Source organism: Carettochelys insculpta, chromosome 17 (genome assembly GCF_033958435.1).
Source record: "Carettochelys insculpta isolate YL-2023 chromosome 17, ASM3395843v1, whole genome shotgun sequence".
Classification (NCBI taxonomy): domain Eukaryota; kingdom Metazoa; phylum Chordata; order Testudines; family Carettochelyidae; genus Carettochelys; species Carettochelys insculpta.
The window spans coordinates 13,979,003-13,996,649 of NC_134153.1; the positions used below are offsets into that span (position 1 = coordinate 13,979,003).

Genomic DNA, 17,647 nt, shown 5'->3' on the forward strand with positions numbered 1-17,647 from the left:
ATCTGGAATTACTTTAATTAGTCATTCTTACATCATAAAGGAAAAATGTTGATTATTCTTAAAGCCCCATCTTGCTTTTTCGATTAAATTGGATAGTAAATGTTGCGTTTTTAAACCAGTGTCAACTTGCAAACAGTGATCTATTTCTTTCCCTATCTTGGATGAAAGGTTGAGAGAATGCATGAACTTGCAGAAGCCTGCATCTGAACAGCAGCTCATATTCACCTTGCTGGACAACACATGTAAAATCTCTCTTTAAAATAAGAACATGATTCACAGGAATGGTGTAAGCTCTTGCCTCCTCCTTTTCTCACCCTCAAAAGGTACAGATCCTTTCATCTGCTGTGCCAGCTCTTCCTTCACTCACCTACCACCAATGAAATCACTTTGACAACTTTAGCAAAGTCTGGGCCTGAGCCTGCTTACCCAAACTCCACTAACTCCACTTGATAACCAATGGACCCCTAGTCTCAATAGGAATTTTGGCTGTGCAAAGACTGCTGAGGCCTAATTGAGAAAGTCTATATCTGAAATGCAGTAATTATTTATCAAACGTGATGCAGAATGTCACCTATTGTTGTACAGGAGCATGAGCGCATACTAGAAGACAGGACACAGAGGGCTGAATGGTTAATTGCAAGATTAATCTGACTAGGTCAATGATTTCCCATGAAATGTGAGTAAACTTGTATTGTTAACACTGACTTATTTATGACTCTGCCATGTACTGTAAATGTGAAGGCATATGTTAGTTACAAGTAGTATTGACCAGGCTTAGCTCAGGTGCTTGCAGTGTTTTCTGTTTTGTTTTGTTTTGAGGGAGAGCAAGCAGAGTCCATTGAAATAGGGTCTTAGCTATTTATTTTGCTTCAAAAGCTTTTGAAGAAGAAAAGATCCAGTTATTCAAGCCCCAGTGACATATGTTAAGCCATCTAAGACTGTGGAGGCAAAATAGAGGTTTCAGTTTAGCAAAGCACTTGAGTACATGCTTAAACGTAATACTCTGCTGAATGGAGTAGGACTGCTGAATTGAAGTCCCAGTTAGTTGAGTATCAAGTTAAACTGGCTTTATTTTAGCTATCAAAACCAACATTTCAGTTCTCTATTTGCACTTCCATACCAGCGACACAACTAATATTTCCTGTTTGCATAGCACTTAATGGGGACCTTGGCATGCTTTACAGCCATTAATGAATTGATCCCATAGGGAAGATAAGGATCAGACAAGGAAACTGAGGCATACCTCAACAAGCTGGAAGAAGACAGTGATTTGGCTAAAGCACAGAGTTGGGAACCAGGCAACTTCTGTTATTTCCAGTGCTACCACAGACTTCTCGTGTAACCCTAAGTAAGTGATTTGGGCTACAACATTCACTTTGGGGTGCTCACATTTAACACTTCAAACCATATTTAGGCACCCAAAAGATATCAGGATTTTCAGAATTGCTGAACTCTACCAGCTCCCTCTGATGCTGGAGTGCTCAACTCCTCTGAAAAGCAGATCACAATTTTAGGTACCTACAAACAGGTCTAATTTAGGGAGCCATCCTAGGGTAGCTCCCTAGGAATTTTGCACCACAGCCAGGTAGATAAGTCTGCCTTACTGACTCCCAATTCTGTGCCTTAACTACAGACTCTACCTTCTCCTCCTGGTTCCTTAACCCACCCAAGGTTCTATTCCATGCCTTATGCTATGGAAAGAAAAGTCTGTTGAATTGGCCAAGTGACCTGTAGCTCTACAAAAATTCCTATCATTTTATCACTACACTGACAGGAATCACAATCTGGATCTTAAATTTTTGTTGCTATCTGTGATGCAAGATTTCTCCCCCCACCTCCCCGAGTTCACATTGGATTATTTTATTGTTAGAGATGCCTGCCATCCAATGGCAAAGTGTAAAGCCTAAACAGTCTTTCAGTAACATATCCCTTTCCATCAGGTATTTTCCTCAGGAGCAGATGGGACCACTGTCATCTTTGAGGAGTATAAAGGATTATTAAAATCACATTGTAAATAATAGGGTGGGGAAAAATCCTGTTTTCTGTGGAAGACAACTGTGGAACTCCTTGCCAGAAGATGTTGTGAAGACTAGCATTTTAACAGGGTTAAAAAAAGAGCTAGATAAAATTCATGGGGGATAGGTCCTTCAATGGCAATTAGCCAGAATGGGTAAGGAATGGTATCCTTAGCCTCTGTTTATCAGTAGCTGGGAATTGGTGACCGGACAGGAATCACTTGATTAGCTGTTCTCTTCACTCCCTCTGGGTCATCTGACATTGGCCACTGTTGGAAGACAGGACACTGGGCTAAATCGACCTTTGGTATGACACAGTATGACCATTGTCAAGTTAAAATAAAAGTTCAGACTTGCCAATGCCTGCCTCCAAGACTTAGTCAACCTGCTATGATTTTTATGCCTTTGCAAGAGATCTTGGTTTTTAATGTGGTATTCATCATTTGTGTGTTTTTTATTTTCAGCACATCATTATGATAGCATCTTTAGGGAGCATAGGCCCTACTGAAGACCCTTTACTTCCAAGTACGAAACTAAACCATGGCTATCAAGAATTATGGGAGAATATGCCTTCTTGGAAGATAATTGAAGCTATCACTCAGTAACATGATTTACCAAGTATTATGGCACCTTGTTCACACCAGTATAGTAAAGCATGGGTCAGCATTTCCATTATAAACCCCTATTTCCACAGGTCTATTTGTCACCTGAAAAAAACTCACTCCTGATTAAAACTTTGCAATAAACATTCATTGTTGGAATGAGTCCCCCCTGGCCACACCCATGTATCTGTCTAAAAATTAAACCAGATTGAACATTTTTAAATTAAATGACAATAGAACTGTATCTCTTGGGACTATTTGTTGAGGTCTGTGTATACACAACAAACAGTGGTTCTTGCAGCAGACAAGTAATTCAAGTGATCAAGTCTAATTCCTTTTGGTGCCTTTACAAGAAAAATGGGAGAGCTTTTCTGAAGTCATTGAAACTCCTGGTCATGAGTATTACCAGAAGCAGTATGATGTTTTATCAAACTGGAGACTGATTGTTACATTAAGCTCAATATTGTAACACACACAGACACACACACACACTCTCTCTCTCTCTCTCTCTCTCTCCCTCTCTGACATTGTCCCACAGCAAAAACACAGGTTCAAGACTTACATATTTTCAGAAACTGAGGAAATGGCAACACCCCTGCTGACTTCAATGGCAGCAGAATCAGGTACTGTTTTCCCTGAAGCTTTTATTTTCCACACCTTGACATGCCCTGCTCTAGAAATCTCCCCCAACTGTTTCACTTAGGATGCTCTACACAACCAAATCTACAAAACCCACAGGGATGTTGTTAGACTGTAGCATCCTATTTTATTTCTGCCCCAGCTGAAGAAACCTAGCCTTATTACAAAGCCATGTTAAAGCCCTATCAAAACAAAAAGCAGTCAAGTAGCACCTTAAAGAGTAGCAAAATGGTTTATTCGGTGAGCTTTTGGGGGACAGACCCACTTCTTCAGACCATAGCTAGTCTTTAAAGTGCTACTTGACTGCTTTTTGTTTTGATAGTGTATAGACTAGCATGGCTTCCTCTATGTTAAAGCCCTGTATATCTTGTTTAGTCCAAGGCAAACATTTTCAAAAGAGGACACTGATTTTATGTGCTTCAAGTGATAGAAATTATTTGGTTAATCAGGAGAATTAACCTAAGGGTGTTTGTTCTTTAACGTGCATTTTATTGTACAATACAAATTCCCTAAACACATATGTACATAGCAGCAGGTCACAACAGCCTGAGCCAAGAACACGGTGTTTCTGGGGCCTCATTTGCAGAAGTGCTGAGAAACACAACTTCGGTGAAGTCAGCCTGAGCTCTGGTGCTCTGAAAAACAAGCCATTAACTTAGCCAGCAAACGTGCACCGCCAGGAGGACTTCGTAGAAAGGAAAATTTTCCAGCACCAGCTTCAATGCAACTTTCCCGCAGTGGGTCTGGAAATCTAGGAAACGCTGTTTAATTGCATGCTCATTTGTATTTGCTATTTGTATTGTTCCCACCGGACGGCGGTGTGAACAGCTCCCGGGATTTTTCCAAGCGGCTTCACAGTAAGCAAAAGCTGAAGTGTAACAATGGGGAAGAGCCTTCTGGCCACTGCCTGAGTCTTGCCACAGTCGCCTCCATTATCGAGGGGCTGCTTTCTGGACCCGCGGGCGGCGGGTCTCCGACAGCGGGGCTGGGAGCCAGCGCACCCCCTCTCCTTACAAGGAGTTACTCTGGGGGCGGCGCTGGGTTCCTGAACCTGGGGCATCGGTGTCGCTTTTGGGGGGGTGCTAGAGGCGAGTGCTGGGGTGACGGGTGCCCACCCCTCGCTGTCCCCCTGTGCAGGGAGCTCTCACGCGTCCCCGCTTCAGCTCCACGCAACGGTCACACACGACCGCCGGGGCCCGATCCCAAGCTCGCCGGGGCCAGGGGCATTGCCCGCTCAACGCCCGGACTTTCCTCCCTCCCCTGCCCCAGCTACCAACCAGGAGAGCCTCGCTTGCTGCGGCCTCCGCCTAGGACGCTCCTCCTCCCATTGGACGGCGGAGCGGCGATTGGCCAGCCGAGCCGTCACTCACCTCCCCCTTCCCCCTCCCCCCGTGTCTATTTCCTCCCCCTCCCCGCCTGGCGGGGCTATGGAAAGGGCAGTCCCAGTCTAGCGCTGACGTCACCCTGTCTGCCTGCCCCAGACGCCTCCTGCCGTAGGAAAGTGACTCTCCTTGGACTTGAATGAGGAGGAGCGAAGGGGGGCGGGGGGAAAAACCGCTAGGAGCCGCCTGGGCAGGAGAGAGCGAGCAACAAAGTAGCAAGTCTGTTCCGGCCGGCCCCGAGCGCACGTCCCGGGCCGGCGGGGGAGGGGCGGGCAGCAGAGCCGGCTCGGGTCGTCTCCGCTTTTTCTTGGGGGTGGGGGGCTGCCGCCCTTGTGGTTTCCAGTCCCTTCCCCTTCTCCCCCCGCCCCCCAGGAGGAGCCCGGCTGTATGTGGGGCTGCCCGGCGGGCTCGGCTGACTCCCGGTTCTGCGCCCCTCCCGCCCCCCGGTTTTTTCTTTTAAATGTATAACTTGATGGGTGTGAACAGCACAGCCGCAGCCATCCAGCCCAATGTCTCCTGCACATGCAACTGCAAGCGCTCTTTGTTCCAGAGCATGGAGATCAGTGAGTACTTTCCTCTTCCTTCCTTCTCGCGTGGCTGCCCGCTCCCGGCTTGTCCCCCGGCCCGGCCGCTCAACTTTCCTGGAGGTCAGGGGGTGCGTGTGTCTGGCGGTCCGTCAGTCCGTCTGTCTGTCTGTTTCTCTCCCCGGCTTCGGGGCTTTGAAGGGGTAGAAACGGGAAATGTTCGCCGGTCCTTGCGGGCAGGCGCTGAATTCCGGCTGCCGGGGAGCGCGGAGGGGAAAGGTGGTGGTGGTAGTGGTGGGGGGGGGGGGGGCGGTTTAATTGTTTTAAACATAAGCCCATTGTTTAATTCCCCACTGCTGTGCGCCTTGGCTGGTGACGCGGAGCAAAGGGGAGATTCCCGGGGGTGAACTCCGTTGTGTTAATTCGACTTCAGCCCCCCCACCCGAAGGTCTCTTCCTTCCTTGTCCCCCCCGGCCCCCAAAGGGGCTGTGTCTAGGGAACCCTAATCCTTCTGGAGGGGGGATTTCCCGTGTGCCGGGGGGTGCCTGTCCTAGCGCGGCTGGCTGAGCGAACGGGCTCCGGTGCGCTCTGCTGTACAGGAACAATTTCCCTTGGGGGCAGGGGCAGAGCACGGGCTGGGGTGTAGGGAAGGGTGAGCCCTAGTCAGTTTCAGCTGGCTCCTCCGCTGAGCCTTGTCTCTCCGCGCCCCCGAGGCAAACAGGGAAGCAGGCTGCGAGGGCTATTTAAAGCACACGCCGCGTCCCAGCTGGAGGATCCAGTCCCTCCAGGCGTCCTTTCCTCCCCCGGGCGCACACCGTCCCATCCCTCTGGCTTTATGGCAGTCTCTGTGATTCTTACCCCTCCCCAGTATCTCTCACTGTCCGCCCCACATGCCCTCCGCTTTTCCCCACCCCGTTGTGCTGTTACACTCCCCAGAGTCGTTGCCCACCCAACCCCCTTGAGAAGGTGTAAAAAGCCAGGCTGGGTGTGTGTGTGCGCTCTTAGCCCCCATTCTCTGTTGCTCCCTTGTCTCTTCCCAAAGGGTGTCGCTGAGATGATGTGGCTGTGATAGGGGAATTGTGCAGGTCCCTGTGCCAGCTCCAGTTTTCAAGGGTAGAGCCCTTTTCAAGACACTAGCTTGATTTTTTTGGGATGATGGATCAGTGAGATTGCAAAAAAAATGTGTCCCCCTCCTTGTTTTTTTTTTCCTTTCCCCCTCCCTGACAGATATCGGTGGTGTTGTAGGAACATGAACTTGTCAGTGGTATGTGTGTTTGCACCCTGGTGTGGGGGGCGTGTGTGTATGAGGGGGAGGATACACATGTACATCCAGCGATCTAGACTTTGTGACTATAAATAGTAATCACTAGGTCTGAGAAGTAGATTAAGACTGTGTCTAGCCGGCAGGGTGGTTCAATAAGTCAAAGTTTTTTCCTGCCTGCCTGAAAGGCCAGCAGAGCAGGCCTGCCTAATAACTTGCGTGGTGCTAGACAGAGTGTGAAACCAAACAACAACAAAAAAACCTGTGTCTGTCACAGAGGTCTGTGAACCGGGGAGGGGTAACTGCAGGGACTGAACAAGTTGTGGAGATGGCTCAAGGGACACTGTGAAGTTAAAAATGAGGCAATAGAGTTCTGCCCTTTTCTTAGCCTTTCTGCTTCAGTCTCTCGGAGCCGCAGACATGTCTCAATATGTGTCACATCCTACACCATGTAACGTGACTCCCTTATGTGTAGACACCCATGCCTGATCATGATCACACTTGAGTCATTAGCTAGTTTAACAGGTGCTGCTGTCACACATTTGGTTAAGTGTTTTCTCCAGGAAGGCCCTCTCTGGTGCTTGAACATCGCAAATACTATAGATCAAAGGTAAAAATAAGAAAAGACAGTGTCATTCTCCATTCTGGGCACTGCCTGGGCTTTGGGGAGACCAATATCAACCTCCCGTACTTGCTCCAAAGGATGTAAAGTTCTTGCTGGAAGAGCAGTGTCAGATTTTGCCTGGGAAACAAAACCTCTCCGAATTTAAGATAAGGAAGTCCATTGAAATGATAGAATAGCTCTGTCACTGGAAAAAAAAATTGTTGCTCTTTTAAATGGCTTTTCCATGTTGGTGCCAATAGTTCATCTGGTGCTTTTGAGGATATTTGTGAGACACAGCGTTAAGTAAACTGAGCCAGGGTTTTATTATAAAGCTGTGCAAATTCTGTTGATTAGGTGGACAAATCTGCATTTAATGCTGCCTCCATATCTAATGGTCAGCAGTTTGTACTATGGACAACTCTCACCACCCATCATTCCCCTCTCTTGCTTGTTTCAGCACATACGTATATACAATTATTTTAAAAGTCCTTTTCAAATTCATCATTTTTAGGTAGGTTCTTCCCCTCAGCTATCATGATAACATAATGAGATATTTGCCAACACCGAAGCAGTTTTGCCAGTTTAGTTGTCTGCTCTTCCCAATAGACTACATTCTGCCTTTCTGATGAAATGATGCTCAGGTGATTTTTTTGACCCATAAGGTTAGCAATGTCAACACTTTAACAGATGAATCTTGTTTCAGGCCTCATAATTAGCCACTATATTTAAATTATACCTATGCAAGTAGTTATTTGGCGGTTAGAGGGCTACAGACAGAAACGGAGCAAATATTTGGAAAACCAGTTTATTTGGAAAACCAGTTTATTTTGAAATCCATAAAATGGAATTGCAATGAGTATGCTGTTCAACCAAATATCCCCAGTTTTGTGTTTGCCCTTCTGCCTTTTGAAAATGGGCCGTGTAGAGGTGAAATAGGAAGAGAACTTTGGTTTGGCATGAAGGGTTTTAATTTTGGGGACAGAGGTGTGGTTGGTTTCGTAAAGGTTTTTTGCTATTTTTGTTTGAGAAGTGGATTGGCTTTTCTAGGATTTATTTTTAAATGTATTGCCTAGAAACTGAATCTTGTCAAAATGGTTCAGTCTGGGTGGTTTTTTCTCATTCGAGAAAGCAGATTTGGATTGGGTTTATGCCCTGTACAGTGCTACTGGAGTCAGCGCAGAATCTGAACTTTTGTGTGCTGCTGCATTGAGTGAAAAAAGGAAATTAGTGGCACTCGACTCTGCTCACTTACACTCATGCAACCCTGTTGGGCCAATGCATTTCCTGGTGTAAGTAGGTGAAAGTCAATTGAGCTGAGCCCTTTGATGCCAGCAGGGAATTGTGCCCAGTGTCTTCACTGGAGTCGTACAAAGAAGATTCAGAACAGCCTTGGACCCTTAGGTTTCGGGTGGCTGAATTGCTGTCTTTTCTGCACATCTTTGGCTGACTCAGGTTGTTTGAATTTTGAAAAGTCTGTTGACATTCACACACTGGGCACCAAAACGTGTTTGTCCTGAAAGTTAAAATAAACCATGCTCTTTGTATGTTATGCACCTTTAATCTTGATTTAATCTCATTCATGTTCAGACAAAACTAAGCTGGATTTGCCTGATTTTTTTTTAAACACAGCCAGTACTGAATAGACCATTATTCTTTTTTTGATTTTAACAGATGATGTTAGACATGCATACCAATGGTACTATATAAATAATAAAGATATGGCTCTCTTTTATGCCAGCCAGTGAATGAATGTAAATTATTTCTCTGCCCCACAGCATAATGAATCTGAGGAACTTTTTTCTTTTTCCAAATCTAGGTCAGATCAAGGTAGCAATGATAGAAAAAGTAGCTTCTCTTTTAAAAAATGGCATCTGCACAGTCTGTCTTTTGAAGAAAAAGTCCTTCCTATAGTCTCAGTTGTGGCAAGTTTCTTTTCAGGCCCATTTGGGCTGTTGTTGAATGTTAATCCTTGGCTTTTTAGAGACGCTGTTCATTTTCAGATTTTTTTTCCAGTGTTTGAAAGATTCAACAGCAGGAGGATGCCTTACCAATGTTGCCACTGCCCAAGTGTAATCCTAGGAAGAATGAAGAAAACGGAGCTCTTTTGCACAATCTTATTTTCATTAAGATGCAACCAGTTTTGCTAGAATCTTGTATATGAGGCTGTTCTGCTATGTAGCCCCTCTACTGGACAGTGTCTTTCCATTAATGAGCCCTTTTTCTGTGCTGTCAGTCAGTCAGCACTGTGGTCCTGATCCAAACCCTACTGAAGGAGGTGGAAGCCTTTTCAATGACTTCACTGGGCTTTGCATCAGTCTCTGTAACATTCATTCCTCTGACTTTGGGGTTTTTGCAGTAGTTTACTTTAAATTGCTTGCAAAATAGCTCATTTCTGTGAGGCCAAAGTTGTTACATTTGCCATGTAGATGGGAATGAGTGCTGCTCCTGGTCTGGATTTATAAGAAAAGATAGAGTTGTGCTCCCACAAACCTGATTATTAGTAGATGATTTTGCTGACTGACTTTTTTAAAAAGCTATTTTGATTGCTCTAAAAGCAATCTATTTTGTTGCTGTAATAGTGCAGGAATGCAGCAGGAAGGTAGCATAACTGCAAACTTTTTAATGTAAGCCTCTCTCTCTAAGTAGGTAAGCTGTGAAATTGACTCAGCAGTATTTTGATGCAGTCTTTAGTCCATATGACAAGCATGAGTATTTAGATGGATAAAGCAGCTGGCTTTTGAATGTGGCACTCTTAGATTAGGATTACAAAAGGGGTTCTTTTTGATTTTTTTCACCCCACTCCAAAGTCTTGATTACTGTGGGGACGAAGGAGAGTACTCTAACCAGCCAGAGTGCCAGTACTCGGCCCTATGTTAAGCCAGAGCCCCTATGGCTCTAATCAGTCAAGCTGGGTGAAGGAGGTTGGTGATTTTAGTGCTGGCTGAATTTGTAAATAACTAATTATTCAGATGAATAAACAAATCAGAGCTGCACTCTTCATTCAATAACTCACTTCCCTGCTTGCTACAAAGGCAAAACTGCTTTTATATAGTTCAGTGTTATCCATGGACAGCTTCTCACAGAGTCTTGTGACTGCCCACACTAGACTCATTAGTCCTGGTAATAGGTTTCCTGTAAATGTCAGGGCTTTTTTAGACCGCAAAGAACTTTTCTGAGTTCCAGCCATAGGTAGGGCTGGACACCCACGAACACAGAATGCTGCTGTGCTCCCCTAGAACTTTAACATGTTAATGTGATATAGGTGAAAAATACTGATGACTGGGTAGGAATGCTGAAGGGGTCAGGGGCTATTAGTCACGGAGCATAAGGAGCTGGTTGATTTTTCTTTTACTGATGTTAGCCAAAATATTCTGGAGTTGTATTATTATTATTATTATTATTATTATTATTATCATTAAAGTAGTTAAATTATTGTTTAACTGAGGAAATGAGAATATTTTTCTGACATCCTTCCAGCTGGAAAGCAGACACTATAGACAAATTTAAAACGTGGCTTAGCTTGCTGGTTTTCAACCTTTGGGAGCTGTCATGTGAGTGCATTTCTCTCTGAAGGTAGAACTTTTACATCTTTGCATTCTTTAGTTTACTAATCAAATTCAGATGGTTCAGCCTTAAATCATGTCTCCTCTCTGTCCCACACTATTTCTTTTCAAATGTGTTTCATCATTAAAATCACACCACTTGACCTGCTGCCTTCTGTGGACTGAAAGAATTGGAGTTCTTAAAATACTGACTTTTACTGTGATGGGATATCGTCTTTGCCACAAGTTGTCATAAGAAAGACTTGTACGTGTAACAGAATGCACCATAAATGGCACAGTCTGCTACCATCATTTAGAAAGCTGCTCTCTTTTTACACACCACCATCTTGGTTGTGGAAATCTCACTTTGTTACAGTAAACTCTTTCATATCCTGCAGCCCCGGGGACCGGGAAGATGCTGGATATTCAAAATTTTGGTTAATAGAGAGGTATACCTAACAATGCACTAAAGAAAAACAACACTAGCTATTAAGAAACAAACAAAAATGTATGCAGATTATTTTATTTACCATCAACAGTAGTATTGTACATGGTGAAGTTATACTGTATTTGCTGTTTTTATTTGTATTTACTTTCCCTATACTCTACTGATGGAAACCGTAACTAAAATTCACTTATGGTTAAAATGCCAGTTATTTGAGAGTTCCGGATGATAGATTGCTGGATAGGAAAGAGTTTACTGTGTGTACGAACTAAATGCAAGAGTTCTGCCACTCTTTCGTTGTAGCTTCTTGGGGGGGGGGGGAGGGGAAGGGTAGAAATAGCCATGTCCTGTAAAATCCACCCCAGGCAAGGCGCAGGTTTGAGGGAAGAGATGCCTGTAATTGATCTCTATTGGGACTTTACATAGCTCTCTCAAGCTAGCTCTAAATCCATGTTAAAGCACATTTTTTTTTCTTTTTCTTTTCTTCAGTGAAGACCGAGATATAATTTACCTTCTTTCCCTACCATACCTAGACACCACAGAGGTCTTAAAATGATTTATTATGTGCCCCACAGAGGACGAGAGTCAGACTTTTTCCTCCTTCTCCTGTGGGTCAGCATCTGTGTTGTATTCCATATCCTGATACCACAAGGTGGGTCAAAGTCAGATGGCATGCATTAGAAGGGGGAAACTTGAAAGCATATTTAAGGCAGAACACTGACATGCTGCATCTAACACTTGGGTCAGTATCACAGTAGACTTAAGAAGGAGAATATTTGATAGAATACACTTTGTTACTCTTTCACATAGAGTTGTGTGTTACCCACCAAATAAGTTCCTTTTTATTATTTTTATGTGTACTGAAATTCTATCAGGTTCTCAAATATTAATAATGGGGGGGGGGGGCTTGATGGATGTTGTAAAAATGCAAGTGATAAATAGCTAGCTTACGTAGGGACTGAGGTTTCCACTGCATTTTTCCATATATTTTAAAAATAATTTTAGCCTGATGCTCTCCTGATTTTTTTGGAAATGCCAGGTCCCCCAAAAAAGTATGTTGTTTGTTTGTTTGTTTGTTATTTGTTTTTCTTTTGCTGGTGCTCTCTGAACATACATTCAAAATCCGTTAGTCAGAGATCTGCCAGGGTCCATGGAATCCCAGAAGGAATTTGAAAACCCAAATTATTTAAATGGATAGCAGTGAGAAGGCCTTTCCAAAGGATCCATGTAAATATACAGTAACTCTAATGGACAATAACTGGAATGATCTAAATTTTTCCTGTGCGGTAAATAGTTGTACTCTTGCATGTGCTGGTCTTGTTAATATCACCAGGTGTAATTTAGTAATGGATCACCTGAAGGGCTATTTGTTTGTAATGGTCTTTAAATTAAAAAAAAAATGGTTCAAGGAAGAAAAATTGCTTTGTTTAAAGAAATGGCATATGTGGCACACATCCTAATCCAATACTGTAAGTTCTTTGGTTCAGATGGTTACAAGATGTCTGTTTATGAGCCATATTTATTTTGCCTTTTTTACTAGCAACTCCTGGCATTGAAGGTGTTCAGGTAGACATGTACAAAGGGGCCCTCTGCTGCTTTATGTATATGGGCGTACTCCGAAACAAACATGCTGCAAAGGGACCATAAATGTTAATAGGAGTTGTGCGGAAGCACGAAGACCAAGCTCCAGAGAGGTAATACGCCAGTTGGCTCATTAGAGTAAGGAGCTATAGCAATGCCAGTGCTCCAGGATTGTCCTAGAGTCTCCAGGAGTTAGAGACATCTTTAATTAAATATAATTTCATGTGATGAAACCTCCAGGCATTCATCCACCCAAAGTTAGCATCCCTAATATGAATGGCATTATGGTTATGTGACTAAATTGCTGGGTGACCTTGGTCAATTCATTTGGGCAGGATCTGATCTGGTGTAAATGATGATAGCCCCACTGAGATGAATGAAGCTGTGATTGTTTACACAAGACCAGGATCTGTTCCTTGGAATCAAACCCTGTCTCATTGTGAGCAATGAAAAGTGAAATCCTGGCCCATCTGAAGTCAATGGGAATCTTTCCACTGATTGGAATAGAGTCGGGATCTTCTCCTAACTTCAGTAAGACCAGGATTTGACCCTCCATCTCACTGTGCCTAAATTTACCATCTGTGGCTTCTTCTCTCCTCCACTGTTGCAACATTTAGTGGTCTTTGATTGAATTCTTAGAAGAGTGGGCAAGGTACAAGTGCATCATATTACAGTGCATGGCACATGTGGTTGGACAAATATTGTTAGGATTTGAAAGGCTAGTCCAGGCATTTACAGGGAGCAATAGATATAATTTGTATACTCGTTGGTTCCTTAGTGTTTTCAACAATTCCAAAGGACTGCAGATTAATTTTTTTAAAGATTACATCTGCTAACCACTGACAAAAGGGCTTAAAATAAACTCGGAGGAATTTCTGAAGTATTGGGTAACTTGAGGGAGGCAGCATCTCTTTTTAGATAAATTTCAGCTGTATCAGTGTGTCATCCGTATTGAGAGGATTTGGGTAAGTAATGGTTCCAGGTAAATAGGGCTTTGATGCTTTGGCAAGGAATATAACTTAGAGGCAGCACTTTGACCTGCATTTTTAATGAAAATGGTTAATAATTTTCTAAGTCCATGAGGCAGAGAGGGTTGTTTTTATTTAATTAAAAAAAATCAAAAACATATGACCAGACATTTATTATTAATTCCTGTTTGTAAAATACAGAGTTTTGAAAGCTTGTGATGAAAAGTGTGATATAAATGCTAGGAATTAATATTATCTACCTTGGAGCTACTTAAATCTTCTAGCTCATCACATGTGGTGGCACACCTGCCAACAGCATGATTACACTGCACTGGAAATTAATTGAAATGTTAATTTATTATCAAAGCTTCAAGTTTCTTTTGAATATACTGATTTTCTTCAGGGAGAAGCCTAAACTGGCATTAGCATTTTGAACACTGGCTATGTCTACACTAGCCAAAAGCTTTGAAATGGCCATGCAAATGGCCATTTTGAAGTTTACTAATGAAGCGCTGAAATACATATTCAGCACCTCATTAGCATGCAGGCGGCTGCAACACTTTGAAATTGATGCGGCTCGTCCAGACGGGGCTCCTTTTCGAAAGGACCCCGGCTACTTCGAAGTCCCCATATTCCTATCTGCTCATAGCATATGAGCAGATAGGAATATGGGGACTTCAAAGTAGGGGGGGGTCCCTTTCGAAAAGGAGCCCCATCTGGACGAGCCGCATCAATTTCAAAGTGTTGCAGCTGCCCGCATGCTAATGAGGTGCTGAATATGTATTTCAGCGCTTCATTAGTAAACTTCGAAATGGTCATTTGCATGGCCATTTCAAAGTTTTTGGCCAGTGTAGACACGGCCTGCATGTACCACAGGACTTATCTTGATTGTCTTCCTTCTGCCTAGTGCTGAGGGTATAGTATAGATTTTTTTTTTTTTTTTTTCCTCCTCAATAGGATACTTTTTTTTTATTTAGCGTATAAATCTGGTTTGTTTTGTGTCTCATATGTTAGCAAATAGCGGCTTAGATAAACATTTGAGATATTGTACAAATAACTTGCTAGGTTTTCTCTTACTGTTTGGAATCTTTTCTCCAACCTCTACCTCACCTTCCTGATCATATTGACCACTGGTCCACAGAAAAAGTCTAAAACACTTGTTACTGACATAATATTTCACACATGCAAAATGATGTGTTGCTGGATGTAATGTGGATCCAGGTTTATCTAGAACAGAGGTGGATCGTATTTTTCTGCTGGTGGGACCAGTGAGTCAGGAAAAAATCAGTTGTGGGCCACACAGAGCTGTGTGTGTGTGTGGGCCCAGGTCTTCTAGGTTTGGGGTGGGGACAGAAATAAGGGGTTCATGTTGCAGGAGGGGGCTCTGGTCTGTGACCAAGTGGCTTGGAGTATGGGATCGGACTCAGGTGTGCAGCAGAGCATTGGAGTATGGAAGAGGCCTCCAGGAGATGGTTGGGCTGTGGAAGGGGGTTCCATCCTGGGACAGAGGGTTGAGGCACAGATGGAGGTGTGGAGTCTGGGGGAGAGTTTGGCTTCAGGAGCAGGCTCAGGGTTGAGGCAGGAGATGGGGTGCAAGAGGGGGCTTGTGGCTGGGGCAGGAGGTTTCAGGTGGAGGTGCCAACTCTGGGAGGGGGTTGAGGCGCAGGAGTGGGAGAACAGGTCAGGCTCTGGCTCAGCACTGCTTAACGTGCGCAGCTCCTGGTTGGCAGCATCAGGGCAAAGGCAGGTTCTCTGATTGTCCATCCCTTCACCTAGGGGCCATGAGGACAGCTCACCAGTTTGGCACCCTAGCTTCCTCCCCCACCTCCCAGAAGGGAAGCTGATGCTCAGGATTCCAGCCCTGTAGGGGGTGCTGAAGCTCAGGTCTTGCCACTGGCTGGATGAAATTAAGCAGAGAACCAGAAGTCCCTCCCCTCCCGCCACTTTAGTACTAACTAGTTGGTTTTCTACAGCTCTGGTCACAGACAGAGTTATCCAACTGCCCTAGTCCGGTAGCTTTTGTTTATAGACACTGGTCATCTGGTCACAGACCAGCTCCATTCCATTTGTGATCTAAATTAATGTGTGAAGCAAAGTCTCCACATCTGTGTAATGCTGAGTTCCAGAAGAAAGCTTAGGACAAATAAGGTCTTGCGTGTATTTATCTTGTATCTTTCTGCACCATTCTCTTGAACTGAAATATCTTGCTGCCATTTGACTTTATTATGCTGTGCATGTACTTGACACTGGAGACAGATATTGGACTTGGAGGCACTCATAGCCAGGTATCTTGTAGAACCTGCAAGCCTGGTAGCCGAATTTGGAAGTGATGCATGCTCACATACTAGTAGTAAATCCTCCAAAACCTTATTTTTGTTTTTGACGTAATAGTAATTTTGCAGTACGAGTGGTAAACCTTTTGAGAGAGTGATGTATAATTTATTTAATCCCCTGATATTTTTGAACTTCAATATCTGTATTTGATAAGGAGTTGCATTTATGCTGTATTTAGAATAGCTTTTCTTTTGTGAAATGCATTGTGATGTCAATTGAACTATAGATTTTCACGGTGAGATCTAGTATGGAACGTCTGACTTTACAAGATGCTTGTTGAAGTTACTCTGTGTGTACTGGTATTTTTCTAATGCCTTCTGTGTGTGTGTGTGTGTGTGTGTGTGTGTGTGCGCGCGTGCATGCACACACAATATATTGTGCAATGTTCCACAAATCGATTAACAAAAGTAACTGTGATTTTCAACTATATGGGGCTAATTTAGCACTTAAAATATGTGCACAGAAGCCTGCATGTATGTGTGCAAACATATTTACTGATGCCAGTCTATTATAGATTGGACTTCCTTGGTTGGCACCCTCAGGACTTGATCAGTCCTCGATCGGGGCATATTTCGGACAAGGGGAAGTTAATGCCGGCTACCAGGCTCTGCTCTCAGCCACCAGACTCCACTTCTGGCCTCCAGCCCCATCTGTCAGGCCCTGCTCCTGGCTGATGGGCTCTGCTCCTGGCCACCAGCTGAGCTGTACCCCCAAACCCTGGTCTAAGGGTTCCAACCTCAGCCACCGTCCCAGCTATCTAGTCTGGCAACATCCGTGGTCCTGTATTTTTCCCTGAGAGTGCTCCAACCCAGAGCACCCATGTGGTCCCCGACAATGCCAGGCCACAGATGTTCCCAGGACAGAGAGGTTGAGCCTGTAGACCTGTTTGCATCTGTATTTGAAAATTTGGGCGTGGGATTGGGCTTCAGCAGGTGCAACTTATTCCTTACATTTACAAACCTGATCCTTGCAATCCACAAGCCAACAAGTAGAATGTAGCTGGATGATTAAATACACATATGCAAACTGTTGATCCACCAAGAGTTTTTAAAAGTTGGGGCATCTGACGTTGGCCATAGTAGGAAGACAGGATACTGGGCTACGTTGATCTTCAGTCTGATCCAGTGTGGCTGTTCTTAAAGTTACTAAAAGTGAAGAGATTTAATTACAAAAATCAATATACCTTTACAAGCATATGTGCAGTGAATTGTGAGTTTTGGTTTTTGGATTTTTGGTCTTCTATCACTTCTTCTCATTCTGTCCTATATGTCAAGTCAACAATTTGTTACTGTAAGCTCCTGAAACGTTGTCAGTAATAATGCTGTAAACCTATGAATCAACTTTGCATGACACTGTGCAAACAGACTGAGTAATTTTTGTTCTTTTCCTTTTACTTTGTAATTGGTGTCTGTAAAAGCCGAAAGGTTTGGTCTTGTGGAAAGCATGATTCATTTATTGGTGTCTGTGCCGACTAGTTATCTTTCAGTAATTCCAGAGTAGTGCTACAAGCCAAGAATGATTCATACATGGCTAAGTGCACAAACAAATGGGGTCATGGCCATCTGCAGAAACTTTTCTAATCTATTTATGGTATCAGAGAAAGAAGTGGGTGTATTAAGGGTGATGGAATAGGTGTCAATTACACTGGCGAATGTAACTAGTTAAACACCACCAACCATTAGTTAAAAACTATTTTCTGCTTGTGGTGAGGGCTCATTACAATAGATCACATTTAAATGCTATCATTTCC

General features: G+C 43.7%; 1 protein-coding gene across 4 annotated transcripts in view; it reads left to right on the plus strand.

Moving 5' to 3' along the window:
* The first annotated feature begins 4,819 nt into the window (after positions 1-4,819).
* PMEPA1 (prostate transmembrane protein, androgen induced 1) overlaps positions 4,820-17,647 on the plus strand; it is an 84,378-nt gene continuing 71,550 nt past the window's right edge. For all 4 annotated transcript variants that reach the window (XM_075011786.1, XM_075011787.1, XM_075011788.1 and 1 more), the window contains exon 1: positions 4,820-5,201. In XM_075011786.1, coding sequence (XP_074867887.1) covers positions 5,099-5,201 — 103 coding nt within the window. In that variant the 5' untranslated portion in view covers positions 4,820-5,098. The remainder of the gene's footprint in view (positions 5,202-17,647) is intronic.